The following is a 24324-nucleotide window of genomic DNA, read 5'->3' as shown; positions in this document are numbered from 1 at the left end:
ATACTTTACAAACAAAAATCTAATCAACAGATTCTTTTATTGAGAAAAAAGAAAGCAAGATGAGTTGCATCAGTTTTTGCTGGTTTTACTTACTACAATAGGAATGCATTGTAGGGAACTATCCAGTATTTGCAGGGGAATGGACTGGATGATCTAATACAACTTTTCCATTTCTGACTTCTTAGAACAGCTCAGGCTGATCCAAGCTCACAAAAAGATTTCTATCCAACAGTACTGAATGAAGAGAAATCCAAGGCAAGGTTTGGGGCTGGCTTTTTTTTTTTTTTTCCCCTTCGCAAAATTAAGACAGCCAGAGTAGCAAACCATATGCCATAGCATACAACCAAACAGAAAACACTATGATTATTAAATACTCATAAAATTTAGAATATCTGTACAAAAGGTAGAAAGTTCATTTTATACTTTTCGAGCATTTTGGAGCACTTTATCCATTTTAAAACTTAGAAAAACAGCTCTTCTCTGATACTTGCAATTATTAAACAGCAAGGTAAGACGCTCAGCTTTGAAATTTTTATTAAGCAGTGTGTCTATTTTAAATTGAGAAATACCAGTGCATAATTGGTAACATACCAGTGCTAATTTTCTTCCAGTTTATGAAGTTTAAAACTCACACATACCAGGAACACAACATCTTTGGCTCTAAGCTAGTGCTTCTTTTTTATTACAAAATATCTGTCATCATTCTCTGCCTGAGAAATTGAAAACATTTGTCTTTGCAAGAACAGTTGACTTTAAGAAGTTACTGCTAGGAAAAACAGTCTTTCAAATAAGATACCAGAACCCAGACAGGTTTGGCACTTCTGAATCCTTGTAACAGGGAAAAACTATGGCAGATGAGATCTTCTCTTTTGCTCTTACAGTTCCATTCCAGACAAGCTACTCACTGCCTTTTCTGAAACTTGATAGCACACTGAATAATCCTTCTAAAATGAGTTAAAGGTCAAACAAATACTATGTTTCAGATACAGTCTTGGGACACAGATATGAACTAGATAACCTTTTGAAAGTTCTTCATGCACTATTTTCTGTAACACAGCCATCAGAAGGTGAGGTCCTACATCCTGTGACATGCACTGAGTCATTCTAGATGCTGATAAAAGCCTCAGTTCTTATAATTGAAAAGCTGTTTTCTGAACAAAATTAGTAGGGTGTATTAAAGAATAAGCATAACTAGTGAACAATAAAGACGCAACTTCAAGAAATAAATCTATTTTAAGACAGTGTGAGACATAATAGGATTCAACATAACTGCTCACAAGTTAGGAATTACACATATATTTAATTCTTGGCCCTAAAATCTACAAGATAAATAATAAAGATGGTTGGAATACTTCAGTGACTTATTGTAACTGCAACAAGATGTCCATTCACTGAAACTCAAAATTTCCCAACTGCCTGAAGAACCCTTTCTCATCTAATAAGAACAATCCATCCTGCAATAACAAACAATTAGGGCTCACCACTAGTACGAGAGCGCTACTTTTCCAAACAGAGTATTCTCAAGATGTGTGTCATAGTTACAGTTGTGCTATGATTGTTTACTTTTGCAGGGAGAGACAAAAAGGAGCATGTGAATGAGTTCAAAAGGTTAAGATTTTGACTCAATACAAAATTAAGAGCAAATGTTGAAATTTGAATGTTTCACAGATCCACGCTCATATTCTAGACAGCCTTCTTTAATTTCCAATCCAGAATGAAAACTAATTTAGCTCCTGACCTAACATTTAACTTAGATTCACACTGCTGTCAACCTACATTAGAAACATAATTAGTGTTTCTCTTTCAGTGATCTTCTTAGCAAGCTGAACAGACAGCTGAATCAAAGCAGCAAGAAGCCTGGGAATCACCACGCTTCAGAAATTTTGATTAAATTCTTGAGACAAGTGAGTACTGAAAAACACCATTCCTCTGTTTGTTGCTTTTGTGTACTTGTGTTTATTTTTAGATGTAATTTCATAGCTAATTTGAAAATCTTGGCCAAGTTCCAACATTATCAAATCTTTTCTGGAGTGAGGTTGCTGAAAGAGAGGGGAAAAGGTTACATCAAAATAACAGCTTTGGTTTTCAGCCTCCTCTAGATCAATGACTGACAACTGCAGCAAATTCTCAATTACATTCAAGTCTGGATATATTCATGGTGTGGGTTACCACCAGTTACTGACTCATTTGAGAACTAAGAATTTCCTTACAGCTTGAATTAGCTCTGTACTAGTGACTTGAGCCACAGTTACTATTTTGAAGGAGTGGAACATTTCTAATCAGCTGATTGGTCCCATTTTTCTTCTTTAAGCAATTTTAGTATTATCGGGGGTGCCCTACATACTTCCATGGCATGCTTTGATCCCTTGTTGCTGATCGTTTTTGTAGCAGGACACTTTACTCAAGTATTATTCCAAACTTATTTTAGGTTGTACTTTAGTCCAACATATTTATGTGCAAAACAATTTTAAATGGAGGCAAGCCAATAAAAGAAACAGCTTACTAGAATTTCAGTTGACTTTGTTAAAGGAAATTATTTTAAATTAATGTGGCTACTGAACTGTTGCCATACTTGACCTCAGAAAATATATTCCTTCTAATTTTTGCTGTGAACATTTATTTATTTAAGCTAAACTCCAGGTCTTGAATGTTGACCATAAAGAAGGCTCAGATTTCCTGCTACTATTCCATACTCTCTTTTTCTAAACAAGGGCAAACAACATATGTTTGCTGCATTAGCATTATACTGCCAAAACATCACTCTTAAATGAAATCATCTATGTATTTTTGGTAGAATCTTATTTAACAACTTCCACTCTGACAGAAACAGAGTTAAAACAAGGCTGTTTTGTTTTCACTGAGCAAGTTTTATCACTGGTTTACTAGATGGCGCTCAAAACATTTTTCCATATGCTCTTCTCAAAGAAAATCTGACTTAAATGTGGTTTACCTTCACCAGTGAATGAAGGCTTTTTTCACCAAACATATCCCAGAGGAAGGTCAGGTCTTCCTGGCTGTCCACATGTGGCTGCAGCTGGGCTGGCAATGCAGCCAGCAGTTCATACAGACCTATAAAATGAAAATAAAACACAAAGTGTAATCTAGGGGTGATCTCATTAATTTCACTTAACAGTTCTGTGTAATTGGCTGCCTGGAGCATGTCATTTTAACTGAATAGGGAGTCTGGAGTATCCAACATAACATTAACTTGTAGAACTAAAAAGAACATTTTTTTAAAATTACTAAAAAGAAAGTATTAGCAGTGTACTTTTTACCTTGTCACAGTTGTCGGGCTTCTATATCCATATATATTTACACAAGGTTACAGAGAAATTCGTAAAGGTTTTGAAAAAAAAAAAAAGGACAAAACGAGAAAAAAACATACATTCCTTTGCTTAATCGTTATTCCATTTCCCTTGATGTTAGCCAAAGAGTGAAATGAGTCATGAATAGGAAAAACTTCCTTAAAAGAACAGAAACTGGATAGGGTGGTCCATTAAAAAAGGGTTCGTGGTTTCTCTAAATATTTCTTGCTAATATATTGCTTAATTTTTTTTTTATCCCGTGTTCAGTAGGAACCCATAGCATGACAAAAGGAACTGTTATGTGTTACACTATTAAACCTTAGAAAACAAAAACAACAGAGCTTTCTCAGAAACACCCACACAGTGTAATATTTCAGTAATATTTTTAATTCACAGGTATTCAAGATTATCCATAGGGTTAAAGCAATTGCTGCTCCCAGTTATTTGTGGCACACCTCACCAGCAGGCTCCGAGGGGCAGACAGTAGCACAGTGTTCCACAGTAGCATGCAGCATAAAATATCCATCATGCACACAGGCCATCGAGCTGCTGTCCAAGAAATGTAGCAACAGTGTTTGCAGCAGTCCTCTTTAGGGAGGTAACCTGGCATGAGCTGATATCAATTCATAGCACATGTTTAATTTTCCAGTGGGATTACTTGGGGTAAAAAGGACAAAATGCCTTTTTTCTCCCGTCTGCTGTCTACAAAAACACCAACAGTCTCCCGGGATCCAAGATACATGGTCCCGCTATTATTTTTAGTCTGAATAAGTGCTGCTGTTCGTCACAAGGACAGATTTACAAGATATTCTGCTAGTAAAGAACATTATTCTAAGTTATAGGTTGCCTATCGTTATTATGCCTCTTATCTCCTGAAAGCTTACGACTTCAAATATTTATTAGTAAACATAATTTCACAACCTTTCCAGATACCACACTCCCCCTTTCAAAATTACATACAGCACCTTCGGGATCTGATTATTTAACATTTTTGTGTTTTTACTGCCATTCAGTAAAATATTCTGGAAAAAAACGTTCCTTCCAGATACATTCTTTTTGTGGTCCAAGTGTTTTTGGTGGTTGACGTTCATTTTCTTAGAATCTTGCTTTTATTTAAATCTGTTCTTGTTTATGCTTCTGAAATACTGTAAAAAGAGGATATAACTCAAACCACTACAATTTTGCATGGACAGAAAAAGAAAACCAAGTCTTGCCAAGCAAGACTCCATCAATGACTGAACACTGAGGGAACAGAAGTCTGAATGGGACTTTTGGCTTTTACCTTCTAGATTATTAGAATTTCAGCACTTGGTGAAAAAAAAAAGTCACTTTTTAGAACTGGATGTCACAGTAGTTAACAGCTGCAAAATGACACGAATATTACTTCAGCTGTGGAAAAAAGTAGGAAGAAGAAATATTAAAATTGCAAATATTTATCTGATTAAATTTGCTTCATTTTTAAGAAATATATTTAGAAAATTAAAATTTCTTTATACTCAGCCCTATATTTCTGTGCAGAGCTACTTTTGTTACTGCAAATACACTTACCTCAGAGCAACCTGGAGGTTGTTAAAAAATGGAATAGAAAGCTCAATGCAAGTTTATACTGTGACATAACTGTTTAAGAACAATTCACATATGCCATTCTGAGGAAGGAAAATATGAACTTCAGCCACTCCCTTCACATAAGAGATGTACAACGGAACAAGCTTTTTCTTTCTTGTTCCACCAAATCTGCTTAATTTTCATGTATAATCTACCTTGAAACTATTCTATGTTTGTAAATGTAGCTTCTCAAACCTCAGATAATTAAATCCCCGGTGAAAATAAGTTTCTTGATGGGGTAACTCTTACAGTAGTGATACAGGGTAAGACTGAATGTGCCTGCAGTGAGACTGGATTTAAGGCACTGAACTACCTGCAATCCAGGACAGATTAGTCCTGTGGGTGCTTCCATTCTTTGGAATTTCCACATTCAGATCAACAGTTGTCGTAGGCTAAATTTGCTCATATAGCCCTGATCTGCCCCTTCCAAGGAAATTAATTTTTTTATGTCTCAGGAGCTCTAGTGCTAGCTTCAGCAGAAGTGTACCCAATTTATGCAACTTTTCTGGGGAAAAGGAGAAAATTAGATGGGTGTCAACTTGTTTTATCAAATACTATGGTCCTGTTTCAAGTGCTGCCCTGCTTTAGCTCTCCAGCACAGTGTTGATAGCTTTGACCCAGAAGGCGAACAAATCAAGTTCCAGATCTTCACTACAGCAGGAGAGCCCCGGCCACCCAGCACACAGGGAACAGCACAACCCTGCTCTATAGATTCTCCTTGAAACTCAGCATTATGTAGCCAGAAAAAAAGAAAAAATTACCACTGGAGACTGCAATTTAGCCCAGCATTAAACCAACCTCCTTCAAAGCAACCAAACAGCACCGCAGGTGGTTCTGTAGGCCAGAGCCACAGGCCACTGTAAGCAATGCAGGTTGTTCGCTCATTTTACCACTGCCAGTCTGCTGAAATCAGGTTTATTTTTTAAAAATCCTTTTGGTGCCAATTAGAAACATTGTTGTGTTGCTATACTGAGTTTTTAAAACGTTCATAGGTATACGCCCTATGCTGAGATGGAGTGTGACGTAAATTAAAACTGCATTAAAAGCCTTAGGATGAGACGTAGCTCTGCAGCAGAGAGCTGAACGCTGCCAGGCCCGGGCCGTGCCATCAGGCTCAGCGCGGTGCCTTCTCCTCACACCTCTGAGGCAAATGACATGCACAGATCTCCCGTTAAAAAAGGAATTTTGCACACATTTTTGGAAGGATGCCTAAAATTTAAACTAACACACAAAAAAAAGCTCATTAAAAGGCTCTAGAAGTTGTTTAAAACAACAAAAATCATGAAAAGCTGAAAAAAAAATCCTGTTTTTTTTTTAATGCCTTATGTTGGCAACACTGTAAAGAGCCATGCAAAAAAAAAAAAATGTTTCTTTATACACTGTTGCTATTCTATTCATGTTTTTATATATATATATTTTTTTAGTCTAGTTTGGCTAAATTTAAGCAGGTTTTATATTTAAAATGCATCAAAGGTCCACTGGGATTTTCTAGTATCAAAACACTTCAGGTGTCAAAATTCAGTAAAGTAAACACGACTTACACAAGAAAAACTCATTTATTTCTATTTTTAAAAGCAGAACATTTATTCAAAGGTCCCAAATGACCTGAGCATACAAGCATACATCACAAAAATTAACAAAAGAGTTTAAACATGGAGACGTAAGACTACTACCAATTATAAAAAGGGAAGTCAGTCCGACCTGCCCTACAACTTGAGGAAAAAAACCTGAAAATAAAAATCACATCACAATGTAATCAATCTTGGACTATCCCAAATCATTGAAACAGAGAAGGAAAGAGGGTTCTTTCTAGATTAAACATGCTCACCTAACCCAGTGGCTGTAATAGGAGTCACTTCCAGAAAAACAAGGGAACTCCTAGTTTTAGATACATGTATGCTGATCGTGTTATATAAACTAGGTACAGTATCAAAGTTGAACTAAGATGTGAATCAAGTAGCATCCATGTAGCACAGCAATACCAATAAAAGGAGACAAGCACTGCATGCAATAATATCATAAAACCCCTCGGAAGAGAGGAGGGAAAAGTTTGCAGGTGCTCGGATGGCCTATTAAACCTAACTACCTGAACCAAGAATAAAGCAACTTCATAAATTAATACCAGATATATGACATTTTTACATGAAATTTATTTCTTCCATGAAAAGTAACACAGGCATTTAAAAACTAACAACTGGATAATAATTTTACAGAAATAATCTATATACACTATGCATGTAGGTAACCTCATAGATATACACAATTTAAAATGAAAATTTACGAGAGCTTGTCATGCATAGGGAAACTACTCTGAAGTTTTTGGACTTGTTGCATACACAGAGTAAAACAAAATGGTTGCAAAATCAGGTTTGTAGAATTCTGCCAGCTTGGACTAAGAAGACAATTTCAAGGGAAAAATCCAATGCTTGAAACCTCAGCACGGTCCCTGCTTCAAAAAGCAATAGACAGATTTCACACTTTGTTCTATTAATACACTTAGGCAGTTCCTGTCTTCAGAGTCTCTTCATTTTTTCCTAACCTTAATTAATACAATTTAATTTTACTAGATCCGAGTAACAGTGTATGTAATACTGAGAATTCCGATTTAAAAATGTTTCACCTGATTTTGCACATGCGATAAGATTTAACGCTGAGAAGCAATGGAAAGCTTTTAAATCAGAAACAACGGGCCAAATAATTTGTCGAATTCCAGAAAACTGCTTCTTTCATAGTGGTCTTTTCTGTAGGAGTCTGCTTGTTCCTTGGAGGAGAATAAATGGTGAACCATTTGATGAAAGTGTTCCCGTACTGAACCACTCACACTGCGGAATCCAGATGCTCTACATTCTTGACATCAGAATGGAAAAATTTACTGTTAGTCTAGAGAAATTTAATATCACCATTCTTGTCATATCCTTCATAGCTTCATTATTAGGACAAGTCTGTGGAAGCTATAAACTAGTGCTAAATGATAAAAAATATGGTCTCTGCGTTCCATCACTCTTGCGTCTTACAGGAAAACACCAACTTTGTTTTGGTTAGTGTAAGGAAAAAGCTGGAGACAAATGGATGCACATTTGCTTTCATATGTTAATTAATTTCCTGATTTAGCATTCTGAACAATGATGCCAGACTTCCAATCAAAAATTTTTACTGTAACTGAGGGGTAATAAACACTAAAGAACATATATCTAAGCCCAGAACAACACTGTAAAATTTTATTGTATTAATAAAACGGGACACACCAACCTTTAAATTTTCCACTTTGTCAAAGGTAAAATAATCAGCACCATTTGCTGCCATTTATAACAAGCTGACATTTTTTCACATTTGAACTGTACTTTACAGTTCTATAAAGGATCAGACAACACTCTCCTTACACAAAGCAAACAGCCCTGCAACAGAAACCCGCGTTCTGACATCACTGCTGCTGCATAATAAAATCAAAGTCACTAACACTGAATACTGAAAGTTATTTCATTCTCAACTTTGAGATCAGTATCCATGCACAAGTTCAAACAAAAACATATTCTGTACACACGTGCATTAGGACAGACAAACTCCACTGTCCTACCAGACTCAAGCTGTAAAAGGACTACTGTGTGCTCAATCTTGTGTGCAACAAATCCTTCTTTTTTACACTTGATAATTCTATCGAGTATGGAGGCTTAGTGATACTGCAAGAACGTGCAGGGCTTCAACAATTGCTCTTTACTGAACCAGTGACTAACATGATTCTGTCACGTACTTCAAAAATAAATGTATTGTTAAAAAAAAAAAAAAAGATTTAATCTAATTTTCAAAAAGTACAGAAGACTGGGTAGCCAGATAGGCACTGCATACAGGTCATCAGCGTCTTTGGAAAAAGGTCTAGTTTGCTTTATTTACTAATTCATAAAGAAGCACAATGCCGAACCCCCTACAGGTGGCATTAATTAAAATATCATGCTCTACTTTTTTCCTAACGAAAACAAGGACTTTGTCGTGCATACCCTCAAAGAACAAGATTGCATATTCGGTAAGGGCAGTACAGTATTTTAATCTAAAAATTGTACCCAATTTTTATCCTTCTAAACTGCAGTAATTTGTTAACCCACCTTAAAACAACATTGTGACAGACAATGTTGAAAGCAAGCAAGCATTTAAGCCCACCACTTCTAAAAATATTATTCCCTTCAAAATGGAAAAGTCTTTAGTTTTGGAACTTGGCTACAGGAGCTAAAGAATCCACAGTTGTTTGAAACAGTTATTGGTCTTTTAGGATTTGTCTCAACATGTGTATTTCAGATTTAGCATACCACATACCGGTGCATTCTGATTTGAGTTAAACAGTCGGTCCCTACTTGCATTCATACAGAGTAATACTGAGTTCTTGCTTGTATAGCTCCTGAGATCTGTTTGAAACTCAAAATGTAATTGCGAGGCACTATATCAACAAGGATACTTTGAAAAATCATAAAATTACTTTCATGGGCTTTCAGAAGGACTATTTTCTGCAAGAATAACACAAACGTATAACTGATTTAAAGTGACCTATCAAGCACAAATTAATAAGCAGTTCGTGGAAAGCTCATACAAAGATCTGACGTGTATGTTTTCAAATACTCTTGGCCGCTGCAAAGAAGCCTGCATACTGTGACACCTTGAATAACCTTGACTAACTGACTGGTCCTTTGTACAGACGTCAGCTTGGGGAGTCTTAAGTATTTATATCTAGATCTTCATCAACACTAGAGGAGGCAATAGCAAGTATCTGGCAGGCAGTGAGGAAAGAACTCATTCCAGCGTTAGGATGTCAGAAAAGAATCGCCGGGCACGTTCGGCATGTTTAACTCTTTCTTCACAGTTTGCAAGGCGTACTAAATGTGGCATTTCGCATCTGCAGAAGGAGGCTACGATATCTCATTAAGAGACTGAAGAAAGACTTCCAGCAATAGAAGTTGAGACTATTTTTAACTGGTTTTAGTTGTACCAAAAAATACTGGAAGCACCATTTGATTACGGTATAGCTCAGCCTTCCATACCGTGTCTTAGGAAAGGAGGAAAGAGTCCCGTCGTCTCCGTGACAGAGATGGCAGCGCTGATGCTCCAAAACAGGCTTTCAAGTAGCCGTATCCTTTCAGTGCTGTATCTCACTATCTGACTGAGTTCAGTGCTTGACTTCAAAATAAGTTATCATCCCATCATCCCATCAGTCATATATGCATGTGCATGCACACAAATTTTGATAGAAAAATCTACAGAACTATATAGAAATACAAAAAGCTTTAAGGAGTCAAGTACAACATCTCAGCTGTATCAAAGGTAAGTTTATAAGAGGTAACTAAAAGTGGCTACATTTTGTATTTTACCCCTTACATTCCTAACCTGCATTGAGGTATGGGTTTCATGTTTAAAGAATATGTTATTTTAAGAGCAAAATCATATCTGAACTCATGTTCCACAACAGGCAACTAACAACTGTTAGCAGGGAAGCTTCTCACTACCTGAAAGCAGTACTAAATTTCCCTCAGATTAACAGCTTTAGTTTTATGAAAACAAGCAATACTTGACCTGATGTTGGGCTGAGAAGCCACAGAACCTTTCATGTGACAGTAAAAACACACGATACGCTCTGCTAGCTGAGCTGGATCCCGGCAGTTACACTTGTGCGTTACAACATCACAGTCTGCTCCTGTCAAAGGACATCTGGCAGAAGCAGGAATTGTCAACCATTTGTGTAATTACAGCTTTCGCTCCCACCAAAGTAGCTATACATTTAAGCCTTCGGTTAGGAACAATATAGGCCGCCACGCTTTCACATTTGCCACAAAACTACACATTGAGCACCAAGAAAAAAAGAAGTGTACATTCGTGCCGACAGACCGTTCGAATTTGAAGTTAAATTTGCATCCAACAACTGTAACAGTTTTAAAGAGTTTACCACCAGTAAATATAACTGCGCACATTTTCTGATTCCACGCTGCTGAATCAGCCTAGCATAAAGCATTAATCCAAACCAGAAGAGTTTAGAGAAATTGCATTCTACTTTGAACAAATTTTCCAACACTCACCATAAATATGTTGAAATCAAAATAAATACCCTTTCCCCAACACCAGAAATTTATATTTTTAAAAATTCAATCTGAGAGCAATTAAAGCTAGCCATACGCCTCATAGTTTCCCACATCTTTCACATTAGCGTTAGCCTGCAAGCCAGTTAATGCCTCTGGCAGCTGGAGATGGGGAGTTCTCAAGAAAACACGATAAAACATTGGCTCTATTTATTAATTCAGTGTAAGTCCTGCCTCAGCTAGAGGATCAGCTTTCATAAAGATCTAGCCATATCTGTGCATTTCGACGAGGTGAGAATTTCAGTAGCCTTGCAAACCCGGTGCAGACGCGGCTCCGAGCGGCACACGGAGCCTCTGCTCCCGCTGCTCGCGACGCGGCACGTCAGCACCAAGGCAGCTCGGGCCAGGGCTCAGTCGCCCCGCAAGCCTTCGCCCTGGCAGCCGCCAATGGAACAGTGACTCCCAGAAATCTTTCCCCCATCATTCTCTTAAATTCTCTTTCTCTTCATCTCATAACAGCGAACCCAGACCTTTGGCCACTGTTTTATTACATTTTTTAAACGGTGCGTAAAAATAGAAGTCCCTGATTTCTAGCTCCCTCCTCCTTCTGCAAACAACTGGTTGAAAAGGCTGAAATCCTCGGTCACCTCAGCTTTGTTTGCCCTCTGCCCCCACAAGCATTTCCCAGGCCCCCCTCTTGGCTCTGCTAACTGCTCCGCTGTCTCTTCATGTCATCACTGTTTGTTTCTTTCCCCTCTCTGCCTTTTTATCCTTTTCATTATCAATTATTCTTAGAAAAAAATATGTTGAAACTGGCAAGCTTAGTGAAGTGTACTAGTTGTAAAAAAAGGGAACACATCCATACCGAAATGGCCAAAGCAAGGATAGCATCTTTCAGTGTTCAGGTGATTAAAACATCTTTGAACTTGGCATTGCTTGTGGCTCTCACTTCCCTGGCAGACAGCCCACATAGATGATGGAGCTGTCACATTACCATCATGTTTTAGCAAAATATTTGTGCTGGCATTCACTACATCCACACCAATGGTATGCAGCTCTAGACAGAAGTCCAGATAATTATTAAAGAGCCGTAGAATTTGCTACTTCAAAAATATCCTGCACTTCAAACAGGTTTCAAAGCTTTATTTTGCATTATTACAAGACAGAAAACACCCAAACCAAGAGTATTTTAAAGGCCAGGTGAATTTACGATTTGGTTTGCAACAAGCATGGCTTTTCCCCATTTAAAAAGCTAACGTGTATTCAGATTTATATGCCTATAACATTGAAAAAAACCTCTATCTGGCACAGCGCTAGCTCCTTATATGTACTCAAGAAGGAGTTAATGTAAGCCTTGCACATTTTTACTGTCTATAACTCAAAATATTCAAATTCAAGAACTGCTTCTGACTTTCATTATACTTATGCAATCGCACAGTTTTACTTGGGGACCAAACTTGGCCATTAAATGTGATTTTCCCACTGACAACACATGAATCAGTAACACGACGTCTGCTTTGCACATTCTTGTGCTAGTTTTTAAGGACAAACAGAGAAAGCATTTTTAAACTTGTCAGCTGAGCAAGCTCGCTACAGGGTTGCGAGGAAAGAAATCTGCAACAACTTTACAATGTTTTTCACACTAACACAACACTTCACAAGGCATAGTGATGTCATCTTGGCTCCACAAAAGTCAGCAATGAAGATGACATCAACTGCTGTGAAGCCAGGATAGCAAGCTTGAATCTCCCTAAATTTGCAAGTGAATGCTAGACCTCAGACTTGCTTCACCCGTAGCAGTGCAAGTCTTTCTTCTCAGACTTTAAACTCTGACGGTCTCACATATGGAGTTCAAGTAAATTTTTAGAACACAGAAAATGGTAAAGCTCCAGATGCAGCCTCACGCAGGAGCTCAGCCCTCCGGTCAAGATGCTTGCTTTAACATAACTTGGACCCAACACTGAAGGGACAATAAGCCTTAAGGGAGGAGTCGGATCGCTCATATGTTGTCAACAAGTTTTAAAAAAGTATTTTATGTGTGCGTGTACATACACCCATGTGTGCACAGACATAAGCTTGTAGCTCATAAGAAAGCCTGTAACTCATTTAAACATTTTATAACTCTTTTAGATGGAAGCAAGTTGCACAAATCTGGTTTGCCTGTTGACAAAGTAAAAGCTATCCAAAATTAACACGAATAGATCAACATTTAGTTGCATCAAATGTTGCCGATCATGAGCGCTATCCTGTTTTTGACAGTGGTCTGATGTCTAGGAATATTAAAACAAAACTAACTTCAAACAGTCCATGACTTGCAAACTTTCTGATATGTGCAGATGATGCATTTCTCTTTACTAATTCTCAGTAGAACTCTTTCGCTCATTTTCAAATCCCAGTTTACTTTTACTTTGCCAGGTGAGAACAAATACAAAAATAAACTAGGCTGGAGTTCTGTTTAAATGTGTTAATAAAATACTGGCTTAGCAGGTAAACTAAATGAAGCTGCTCCCCTACCCTAGAGGCACATTTGTTAGGCCTCCATTAATTAACCTGCTAACTCCACTGCAGGAACACACACAGCCACCACCAGTTTATGCAGTCAGAACCAAAGGGCAAAAGGAAAAGTGGTCTGCCCACCTTCCAATGGAGAACAACAAAGATAAGAACTGCTCTTCCCCCTTTTTTCTTTTTGTCTTTAATTTTATTTTATTACTCAGAGGAAGAGCAGAAAAACAGCTCTGAGATGGATCATGCTGCAGATTAAAAAACACTTGTATTACAATCAGGATAGAGACCACAGTTGGATGTATTAAAAAAAATACATGAATATTTATCATCAGCCTTCAGGAGAAGCAGTACAGAAAGCAGAAATACAGAAAAATAATTCTCTTTCCATTCCAAAAGCAAATAGTTGCTTAAAGAAACAGTTTACACCTTGCAGTGGAAATCCAACTGGGTTTAATAAACAATCAGCATTACTTAAGCAGCAAGATACAAATGATGACATACTTTTCTGTTACAGATTTCCGAGGACAATATAAAGTTTATTAATTAGGGTGTGTGATCAAAAGCAAGATGTACTTGGAGAATCATATGCATCAAGCAGCACAGTAAAACATTGTTTCTAGAGACACTAACACACAATTTTAAAATTAGGATTTTTTTTCCATTTGCTGAAGTAGGTGTTTTTTTTGTTGTTTTTTTTTTTCCTGAGAGTACGTCCATTACTAATACTTTTGGGCATATTAACATTCTTTAAATAATAAACCCAGAAATATCATCAGCATCAAGCGCCAGTCATCACTCATTTCCCCCCTACTATTCATCTCAAAACTGTCTTGAAACATCAGAAAATATTTGGTCACATAATATTTAAAAACATAATAATAAGGCAGATTTTGGAAGGACACAAAAGATTGCATGATAAAGGAAGCAAAGATCCACAGTGGAAAATTTGTCCAGGATAGAGCTGACATCTTCCAAAATTCAGTTCGAGTATACTCAACAGCTTCAAGTGCCACAGATGTGAAGCATGTATTTCCATGGGGGAAAGAGAAGAGAAGTGAGGTAGGTAGAGGTAGAGTTTGGGGAGATGGTAGTCAAATCCCTCAAACACAGCAAGTGGGAGACAAAAGAGCAGAGGAAAACCAGTAAAACTCCCCTCCAAATCACGGAATCATAGAATGGTTTGGGTTGGAAGGAAAAAGGAAAAAAAAAAAAGAAAAAGAAAAAACCACTAACAAGAAGCCTGTTAAGATTCACTTTTTCAGCTAACAGAAATCTTATGTGGACCTGAAGTGTGAGGAAAAAAACAGTGCAGTGAACTCTTTGGTCTATTTAAAATAATAATCAAACGCAGTTCCTTACACTGTTTTTGGATTCCTGACTTGAAATCTCCCTCTTCCTTTTCAAAATCCTATTACTCCTTGGGCATAAAACTATGTGATCTAGAATAACAAGCAGTGACCCCTCTATTGTAATCTCAGTGGGACGACCTATTTACAAAACATCCTTTAGAAAAAAAATATTGACTTTATTTGTCCCTAGAATGGTGACAAAAATAATTGGCAGAGAAACTGCAACCGTAACAGCAAAATGAGATGTAACCTTTGAATACAGCCTAACATCACTACAAAGAAGGTTAAAGCTATGGAAAACTACTTCTGCACTCCCACTGCCTGCATTTGGTGATAGGAACCGGACTTTGATGTGGAAGGCAAGGGAAGGAAGAGAACTTGAGACAGTATTTTTCTTCTCCTAATTTGTTAAAGAAGAGTCAAAGCTAAGTAGTCTGCGTTCAGAAATAACTCCACTGATAAGTAACTCACAGAGGGGATAGTCTAGACTGCTGCAAATATTAAGGCATGTATGATATCATCATCTTTTTTCCTCCTCCTTTTTCAAGTTAACATTGTAGGAATCACTCTGGGGTGAATCCAAATTCTTGAGATCCGTATATAGTAGCGGGGGCTGGCGATAGGGAGAAGAGGATGGTGGGACTTTAAGAAGTTATTATTTAAAAAAAATAGCGTGATGTTTCACCTGCTTACATTAACTTCAGGAAGAAAAGGTTATGCTTGAAGTGCTAATTTAAGCATCTGTTAAGACCATAATTAATTACATTATTTGATGATTTCTTGAAAGAGAGACTGTAGACTTAACAAATAAGCTCTGGAGGAAACGTGCAGTCCTCTCTGGCTTGCATACCTGTGTCACTTCCAGATCCAGTTGATAACGCTGGCATGATTTAGTCTGCAGAATATCACACACGAATGTCAAACTAGCGCTCTGCGGCCAGAAGGCAGAAGTTAATTTCGGTTTAACTGCTTGCAGGCAACTTGTCTACAAAGATTTATGCAATCTCCTCGTTTCTCCTAGAAAGATCAGAAACAGAATTTCACAGTTAAGAACTTTGTTAAACTGTAAATTACTGCTGCTAATCAAATACAAACTTTATCACAAAAGAAGCCCTTGATTTAACCTAAGTCTCACAAAAGCAACAAGTTTTTTGCACCTCTATATGACTGTTAAGATTATTTCCACAGGTGAAAGAAGTTTTGCTTTTTTCCATCTACTCTATAATTGCATCCCACTGTAAAAGTATCTTCACACTTTTCTCTCATTTAAACTACACTCTAGTGCGTCAGGTATTTTAGAAAGAAAGCACATTTACAAAATTAAAACAGTGAATAATTTAAGTCATTCTAATTTTATCGCTACTTCTCCCTGAAAAAAAATTGCTTACATGTTAATTTATTGCATGTTTCTATTCAGCTTCCTTTCAATACCTTTCAGTTCATTTGCAAATACAAAAGACATGTCAGATCTTAATCTAGAAATATAAATTCAATTTTACGTGAAATTATAAAAGCCAGGACTGGAGCAAGCACTTATCCAGGGGAAACGGCAGCTTGATTTATGGAGCCATTCTCATGCTAACCATATAAGGATTTTTTCCTGTAATTCATTACTAAGAAATCACATTTTTAAAACAAACAAACAAAAAAGATGCTTGTTTAATTATTGCACAAGCCTGGAGATACTAAACTTGGGGCTTCACTTTAACCAGTTCTTGAGGAAAACTCAGAGCAAACACAAGGAAAGCATGAACCAATTTCAAATATAAGTGCACATATTTAAATTCAGGTATGTTAAAATATGAAACTGGAAGAGAAACTCTGAAATTCTTTTCACAAGTTAAGTCTGGAAATGTTTACCTAGAGCAGGGCAGAGGCCGATCTGTTTGTAGGGAGAAGGAAGGGAGAGGGAGAAGCAGAAGCTTACAGAAAATAAGGTATTTTCTCCAGATTTCAGAAAACAAAAAGTGTCCTTGAAGAAAGAAGCCAGCACAGTTCTGCTCCAGCAGAAGAACATAAACAAACAGGAGAGCATTTTGTTGCTGCTGTTGCTGTGTTTCTTTTAGCTTTTATTTAATTTCCAAACACATTCATATTAATCAGAATGGCTTTTGAAGTCACATTGGCTTCAAAAGTGCATATTTTGGACACATTTGTAGTTGGCAACAGTCTCATGGAAGACTAATACACAGGTGCTGTAAACACTGTACGCTGTTCAACATTTTCTTTTTCAAAAAAAAAAGAAAAAAAAAGAAATCTACACATTGCTGAAAGCATTGCAGCGCACCAAGGGCCATCCACTCTATTTTATTTATACAAAGTTTAAAGTCAATTATTAAGATACAGGTTAGCTGTTAACTCATCCACAGGTGTAAGCCTATCGCTTAAATAATTGGAAAGGGTTTTTAAAGGTTTTTTTAAATTCCCCCTAAGCATTTATTTATCTGAAGAATGATTTTGCATGTCAGCTTTCAAACCCGAGTGAACCTGTTTGCTTGTTTGTTCCCAGAAGGCGAGCAAAGTGAAAGTTACAGCCCTCGATAACAACTTGTAAGTTAAAAGGATTATCTATTGTCCGTTATAAGGATGATTGTGGTTGTGGTTTTGTTTGCTTTAGTTACAAAAGGTTGCGGTAAAGAAAAAAAAAAAGCTTTAACTAAAAAAGCTGAATTTTCAAAAAAAACCCTTCTTCATCAAATCAGGACAAATCTATTAGCTTGAATAAAATTTAAAACAGAGATAAGGAAGCACTTCAGAGCAAAAGATCAATTTGAGGTGACAAAGTTGTAAGAAATAAATCTATCTGCAAAGCTAGCCTGGGTGCAGCTCAAAAGGAAAAACAAAAAAAAAAAAAAAAAAACAAAAAAAGAAGAAGAAAAAAGAACATGAACAGAAAAAGATATCAGGAAAAAAGAGAGAAGCATCACAGCCAAGCACACACTGTACAAATTAAGAAAGAACATACTCGCTTTGCACTAATTCTGCTTGTTTTCTTTTGACCACATACAAGAACCATAAAGGAGAACTCCGCTCCAAGCTCGCTTACAGTCCCCGGAGTGAGCACACAACTACAGCCACAGGGACGGATGGGAGCGCTTTCAGTTTTCATGTGTGCAAGAAACTTGTTCAAACAAAGGGATTTCCTATTAATGGGACGTCTTTCACTTATATTCAGTCTGACATACTTCTGTATACGAAAAAAAAAAAGGCAATAAAAACAACAGGAATAACACCTAAACATGCAAAGAATTCTGCTTAATGCTGATTATTAATTAGAACTGCGGGTTTCTCAAAAAATATTCACTGCGCAGTGTGGAAAGTGGTGCAGCTCGACATACATGTCATGTATTCAGAACTCGATCATACTCTTGATTTTTCTTTATTTCACGGTAAATCATTCACTATTAAAAGAATTCAAGTTTCTTATTATTTAAGAAACTTATATATCGCATAAAGTTATTCCCTCCAGATCCTAAATATATATTAATGAAAAATAAATGACCTGATGAAATCCTTACCAGTAAAATGCTTAATATTTTGCTGGAATGGAAGGGGGATTTTTTTTTTCTAACTTGCAAATTAAGGCACATTTTTGCAGCGATGATGTTATTTTCTTTGGCTCGCTTTGTTCCAAATGCTTTGGAAGTTTTTGCCGGAGCGCGGCCATCAGCACTGCTGGCTGCTGTATGGAATCGATTTGCTGCAACACAGCAATACCAGCTGTTACAGTATGTCCTGAGAGGGATTACCGAATATTCTTAAATTGAAGTTCAATCCATCTTTCCATAAAAATTAGAACCAAAAGCCAGGAACGCAACAGCAGTATCAAGTGCACCTGAGGCATTTACAATACCCAACAGGACCGTTACGACCAGCCTCTAAAAAGGGCTTATTTTTGAAATTTCATTATTCCAGTCGTACCTTGCTTCTATATATCACACTGTATCAGATTCTTCTGGCAGCCACCGCGTGGAAACAGTGAGCCAGGCGCGGCGGCTCCCGGCCGGCCCGCGGCGCTGCTGCCACCTGGCGGCCTCAGGGCGCCGCGCCTCCCGCAGCTGCCGGCCGGGGAGCCGAGGGCCGAGGCGGCGGCTTCTGAGGGGAGCGGCGGGAAGGAAGGTCGGAAGGCTTTCCATTCCGCGCGTATTCCTACTGCTGTAGGAAAGGCGTTCCTAGCTGCAGTTCAGCTAAAGGCATCCAGAAAAATTCACGTCTATAAAAAGACGTTCCCCTCGCCTTCAGATAGCTCTCGTACGCTACACGAGTGCGTTAACCAAGCCGGACGCGCTTCGCCCGCCGAGCTCCTTACAGCCAGGGAAGGGATGGCAGTGCCCAACACCCTGGTAATAAACAGCTCCTGGGGACACCTCCATAGCGCACAGCCCTACAATTACAGCTCTCCAGCGGAACGGTTTTCCTGCGTCTCACACCAATAAGAGGCCCCTTACCAAGACACAAAGGGAAGGGGATAAATCCTGCTCCCCACCAGCTGCGTTACATCCAGGAAGGAAGATGAGACCAAAGGGAGACGTGTACAAGCGCTAAGGTGAGCAGACATAACGCGCTGCTTCGGCCTGAGCTCATCTGTTGCTTTTGAATGGAAGTGACTCCAATAGTCACACGCACACTTAATTTTAGTGAAGTTATTTAGGTAGGAAAACCCATTCAAATTTGCCTTTATAGCAAGCATCAGGCCTTTGCAGACAACACTCATCAAGACTTGGTTTTGCATTCAGCTCCCTGTCCAAACTTTAATAAACTGCATAATATTTCTGTCTGAAACTTTGCTTTACAAGTTACTTAATATTTTTGGCACAATAATGAGTATAAATAGATTGCCTTCTCATTTTAACGGCAGGTTGATTATTTCAATCGATTTAAGACAGTTAAGATGTAAAAAGCATGAACCTAATAATGTTACAAATAGAGGAAAAAACATAAAAAACAGGTTGTTTGATACAAGAAACCCACTCAGCCTGTTCTTCTAAAGGATGCTACAGTTATGAAGACTATAACCCTCATTTCCAGAACTAAAACAGCGTGCCTGCAAATGGTATTCGAACCACCAGATAGAGATTTCATGCAGAGACAGGAAATTTGACAGCCATTTGGTCTTGTACTCACTGGGGGGCCTCCGGTAACTGAATGACTTGGGACATGTATACAAATCTCCTAAACCTAGTCAGCACAGGAAATTGCCAAAGGAGGTTTTCTAGACTGGGGGAAAAGTAAATCAGCTTTGGTAGACAAAATATTAATTGAGAGTGGTGGCCTACTCTTCTGGAAGATGTAATGAGGTCTACTGAATCCTTAATCCCTACTGAGGAAGCTTCCACCCACTCCATCACAGGGTCTCTGACAGTCTTCTAGAATCAGTCGTGGCTCTCAGCTGCCCTCCAAAGCTGGTCAGCTGTCTCTACAGGAAGCATATGCACACCGACAGCAGGAGCCCACAGAAAAGTCAACCTGAAGCCCTGCATAGAGCACGAGTGCCTGTGACTTCAAATGTGCCCCAAACTGAAAAGGACAACAGCCGCCTTGACTGACATCTTACCAATGCCATCACACCCATCTTCATCCACCAGATGAATGTGGAGATTCTGCATAATATTTTAGGATATTACATCAGCATTTTCCATTTTGCTTAGCTTATGCAAACGTTTAGCTTACCCAGTGGGGATTTTAGATACAATCACACTTTGAGAATAAAAACAGAATTTTCAGCTTTGTACCTCAAATTTAACTATGAAACCCAAAACTTCAGAAAGGAGACACCTTTGGTTTCTACTTATGGGAAAACTTTTACAAATGGAGACATTCTGCTGACATAGCTACCTGTTTAAGTGCCAAAAGGTAAAAGCCAACCTTCATAAGAATGAACTGTTTCACTCGCCATGTAATACAAGGCTAACTAAATGAGCCTGATAAGCATCTATCTATAACTCCCACTCATTTGATACTACATTCTTCCATGCAAACTAAATACAGTTGGGAAGGATAATCGATTCATCCCAGCGGCTTCTACTGCTCCTGGCACCTCTACACTTGACTAGAAGTCCCTGACTTCAGAGGAGAAAGTAAAGAAATCAAAATAGCTATATATCACAAGAGATGCCAGAAACTTTTCCCAGTGGTGCTTAGCCAGCCTGCCATGACACTGTTCTGAAGAGGGCACTTCATTATAAGACTTAATGCATATGGCTTTTAATCAGCCAAAAGTCTTATCTTTTGGGGAAGATTTGTTCATCATCTCTACAGCTGATGTTTATGTATCACTTGAATGTAGGTAATCCAAATTCACTTCTGTGCCGCATAAAAACAAACAAGCAAACAAAAAACAGTGCTCACTTTAGAAGAACCTCTTACGTACAAAAAAGAATTGATCACCTGTGGTCAGAGAAAAAATAACCCCGTTTTAAAAATGAATCTCAGCATCTTGATTAGAACATCTCCACCAATTTCAGAGATCTTCAGACAAAGCAACATTTGAAGGCACTCCAATCTAGCTCATAAGAAGCCAAGTAATACTTATTCATCCTCCATGAGAAGTTGTAAATTGTTGCTGCCTTAAAACATAGCATTGTTACACGCAGGATACGCTCAATAAAAGCAGCACTAGATAAAATTGCAACAGCAGTAAAACTATTCACAATGTGCACCTCTGCTGTCTTTAGCACAAAAAAAACATATGAGCTCTGTTCAGACTCAGATTTTACACATCATGTTGGAATTGAACACATTCCTTTAAATACATACACTAAAGCTACCAGTTTAATTTTAAACAGCATCAGTGTAGTTGATGTCAGATACTCTTAGACAGACTCCATTTTTTTGCAAATAAAATGTACCAACTGACAGAATAATATTAGCTTAATAAACTATTTTAATAAAGCTGTTCACTGAAATGTGACCTAAGCTATGTCTCGCATCAAAGGTGCTCTGTGGGTTTGAGTTACTGGTTTGGGTTCACGCTTAACACTTTTCCCCTAGCTGCAAACCATTCCTTTTCCTGGAAAAAAACAAAACCTGTCAGCGGGTACCACAGCCTCTCCATTAATTACCTGCACAAACAGTTTTGTTCTGGCACAGTCTTTTTGACATACGTAGGCTGAAGTAAATTATAATGACTCCAAAATACTGAAAAACGGAGCACTCCTTAACAGACAACTATTCGCTTTGTACCTAAGGGCCCTGCAACTCCTATTTTAGAAATACGTATATGATATTAAAATATGGATTGTTATTCTATATTTTTGGGTGGTCCTGTGTGGAGCCAGGAGTTGGACACGGTGATCTTTGCTAGTCCCTTCCAACTCAGGATATTCTATTCTATTCTAACGCAGTTTGATTTCACATCTACAAAAGCTGATGGAAAATCTCCAACTAATAGAAACAAAAACAGTATTAGGGCCATGCTAAATAAAACAATAAATATTTCATTGAATTATTCACGGTTTAGCAAACTATTTGTGTCGGCAACATATTGAACATCGTAGTCCTGAGGCTCAAAGAACATGCCACGTCCAAAAAATCATCCTCAGAAACACGTGAATACACAAATACCATTACTTCAAATTGAAAAACATCCCCAATGGTATTAGCATGTTTTTTTCCAAACTGGGAAATTTTTACACCTCCAGAGCCAAATTGAGGGGGAAGTAGGGGCTGGGAGGGGCATTTTGCAGCGCTTCCACATTTTATGTTTGTTTTCATAGGAGACAGAGGTTTGACTACCCTACCTTTTCTAGATTACTTCATCTTCCAAACCATTATTCTTTGTTCAGCATAACTTTCTATAATCCATTTCTGTCAAAATGTGATTATTTTTTTTATTTTAGATGGAAGTGAAGATTGGGAGAGGGAGAACAGGAATGAAAAAGTAAACATTATGTATCTTTTTCCTCTGAGAGCAAGAGCAGAATAAACCCCACCTTCTCAACATTCTTTTATTCAAAAAAAAAAAAAATCAATGTAATCCACTTCAGGCTTTTTTTTAATGTTAAGTTTTAACATTTAATGAGCAATCTGAAATGTATATGCTTTTAGCTCAATTTTGTAAAACGTGTCGATTTATTAAGTGATAATTTATTAGTTGCATCTTAAGTATAAGTAACAAAAAACTTCCTTACAGGTACAGGTGCACAGTAAAAGTGAAGTATTGCACATGGACAGGCAGGCAGCTAGTGGGAGGAAGTATGCACATTTGACTTCCAGAAATTTGCAAGCACTGTAAGCCAAATTTCTGTGGGATGCTAAGTCTGTAAAAGAAAACAAAGTTGAAGCTGAATAGCAATGACATCTTCCAGGGCCTCTGCACTGTTAGTTCTTCAAGCATGCCAGGCAACTCCTTGCAGTCTTCTCTTCCCTGTAAGCTCCCTGTGACCGTTCTTCAGCCCAGTATCCTTCAGTTGTCAGATTCCAGCTAGCTCCAGGACACTTATGTGAAACTCTCCTCACTCTTTTCCTCCTCTGCAAGCCCTGAGGGTTGCCATGCCATCAGTTCAGTGTGTGACTTCTTGCTTGGGACATACTTCCTAACAGTTTTGTTTTCATTTCCACGTTTCCTTCCTTCCACAAGGAAAGATTCCTCCTCTCAGCCCTTGCTGTCCCAACTCTACCTTGCTGCTCCTTGCTTCACACCTCTATCCATCTTACTTTCCTCCTTGGGTGGCACTGCTACATACTCACTATTCTTGTTGTGAACCCATTGTCCTCTACTAACAAAACTTTACCCCTTTCTTCACCAACATCCCCATGTCCTGACATGATAGCAAAGACTGTAAGGGAAGCAAAAACGAAATTTCTCCAGTCTCCAGTTCCACTCATCCCAACACTGCCTCAGCTCTCTATTTTTCATTCTTTTTCTTTCCAAACCTAGATTCACCTTCCAAACCTCTTCTTCATGAGCAAGTCCTAGCTTTTCTACTCTCCGAACCTCAAATTTGTGATTATATGCAAGCAAATAGGGAGGCAAGAGATAGGGAGACTGTTCTTCCTGCAGCTCTGTACCGCCAAGCTCTAACTGACCTCACAGCAGGACTTCCCAGTGCTCTGACTTGCATATTTATCAATGCACAGTAACACCTGGAACACTAAAATTTTAGAACCAACCATATCATTTCCAAAGTTGCACACTGTCATACAGAGAGATACAGTTAGAGCTCAACTTTACTACAATGCATCAAGCTTGAGCTACTCCATGAGTACAGACACTCTGCACACTTTAATTAAATAGGGATTTAATTAGCAGAAAACAGATCTATTAGATTTAATGACAATTGTCAGATCTGTCTTGCCAGCATGCATGGCCTAAGTTGCAGTCCCACTGCAATTAGAGTGCCAGCTACTGACTTCCAGTCTTATAGTCAAATTTATTAATTCAGATCTGAGTTAGCAATGGATGAAGAAGAGTCAGATTCAAGGCCAAAGGTAAACTGTATGGCGAGTTTACACTGCAGTGAAGACAGATTCTCAGATTTCATTTCATTAGGCCAAAAAAATCAT

At 38.1% G+C, this 24324-nt stretch overlaps 1 protein-coding gene across 3 annotated transcripts in view; it reads right to left on the bottom strand.

The window, feature by feature from the left end:
• Positions 1-24324, bottom strand: part of MPP7 (membrane palmitoylated protein 7) — a 149096-nt gene that overhangs the window by 90094 nt on the left and 34678 nt on the right. For all 3 annotated transcript variants that reach the window (XM_021386558.1, XM_021386560.1, XM_021386559.1), the window contains exons 3-4: positions 15671-15837; positions 2951-3069 (exon numbers count right to left, since the gene is read on the bottom strand). In XM_021386558.1, the coding sequence (XP_021242233.1) occupies positions 2951-3069; positions 15671-15707 (156 nt within the window). In that variant the 5' untranslated portion in view covers positions 15708-15837. The remainder of the gene's footprint in view (positions 1-2950; positions 3070-15670; positions 15838-24324) is intronic.

Source organism: Numida meleagris, chromosome 2, assembly GCF_002078875.1.
Source record: "Numida meleagris isolate 19003 breed g44 Domestic line chromosome 2, NumMel1.0, whole genome shotgun sequence".
Taxonomy (NCBI): Eukaryota; Metazoa; Chordata; class Aves; order Galliformes; family Numididae; genus Numida; species Numida meleagris.
Note: the sequence above shows the minus strand (reverse complement) of the source record. Positions and strands in the feature narration are given on the sequence as shown.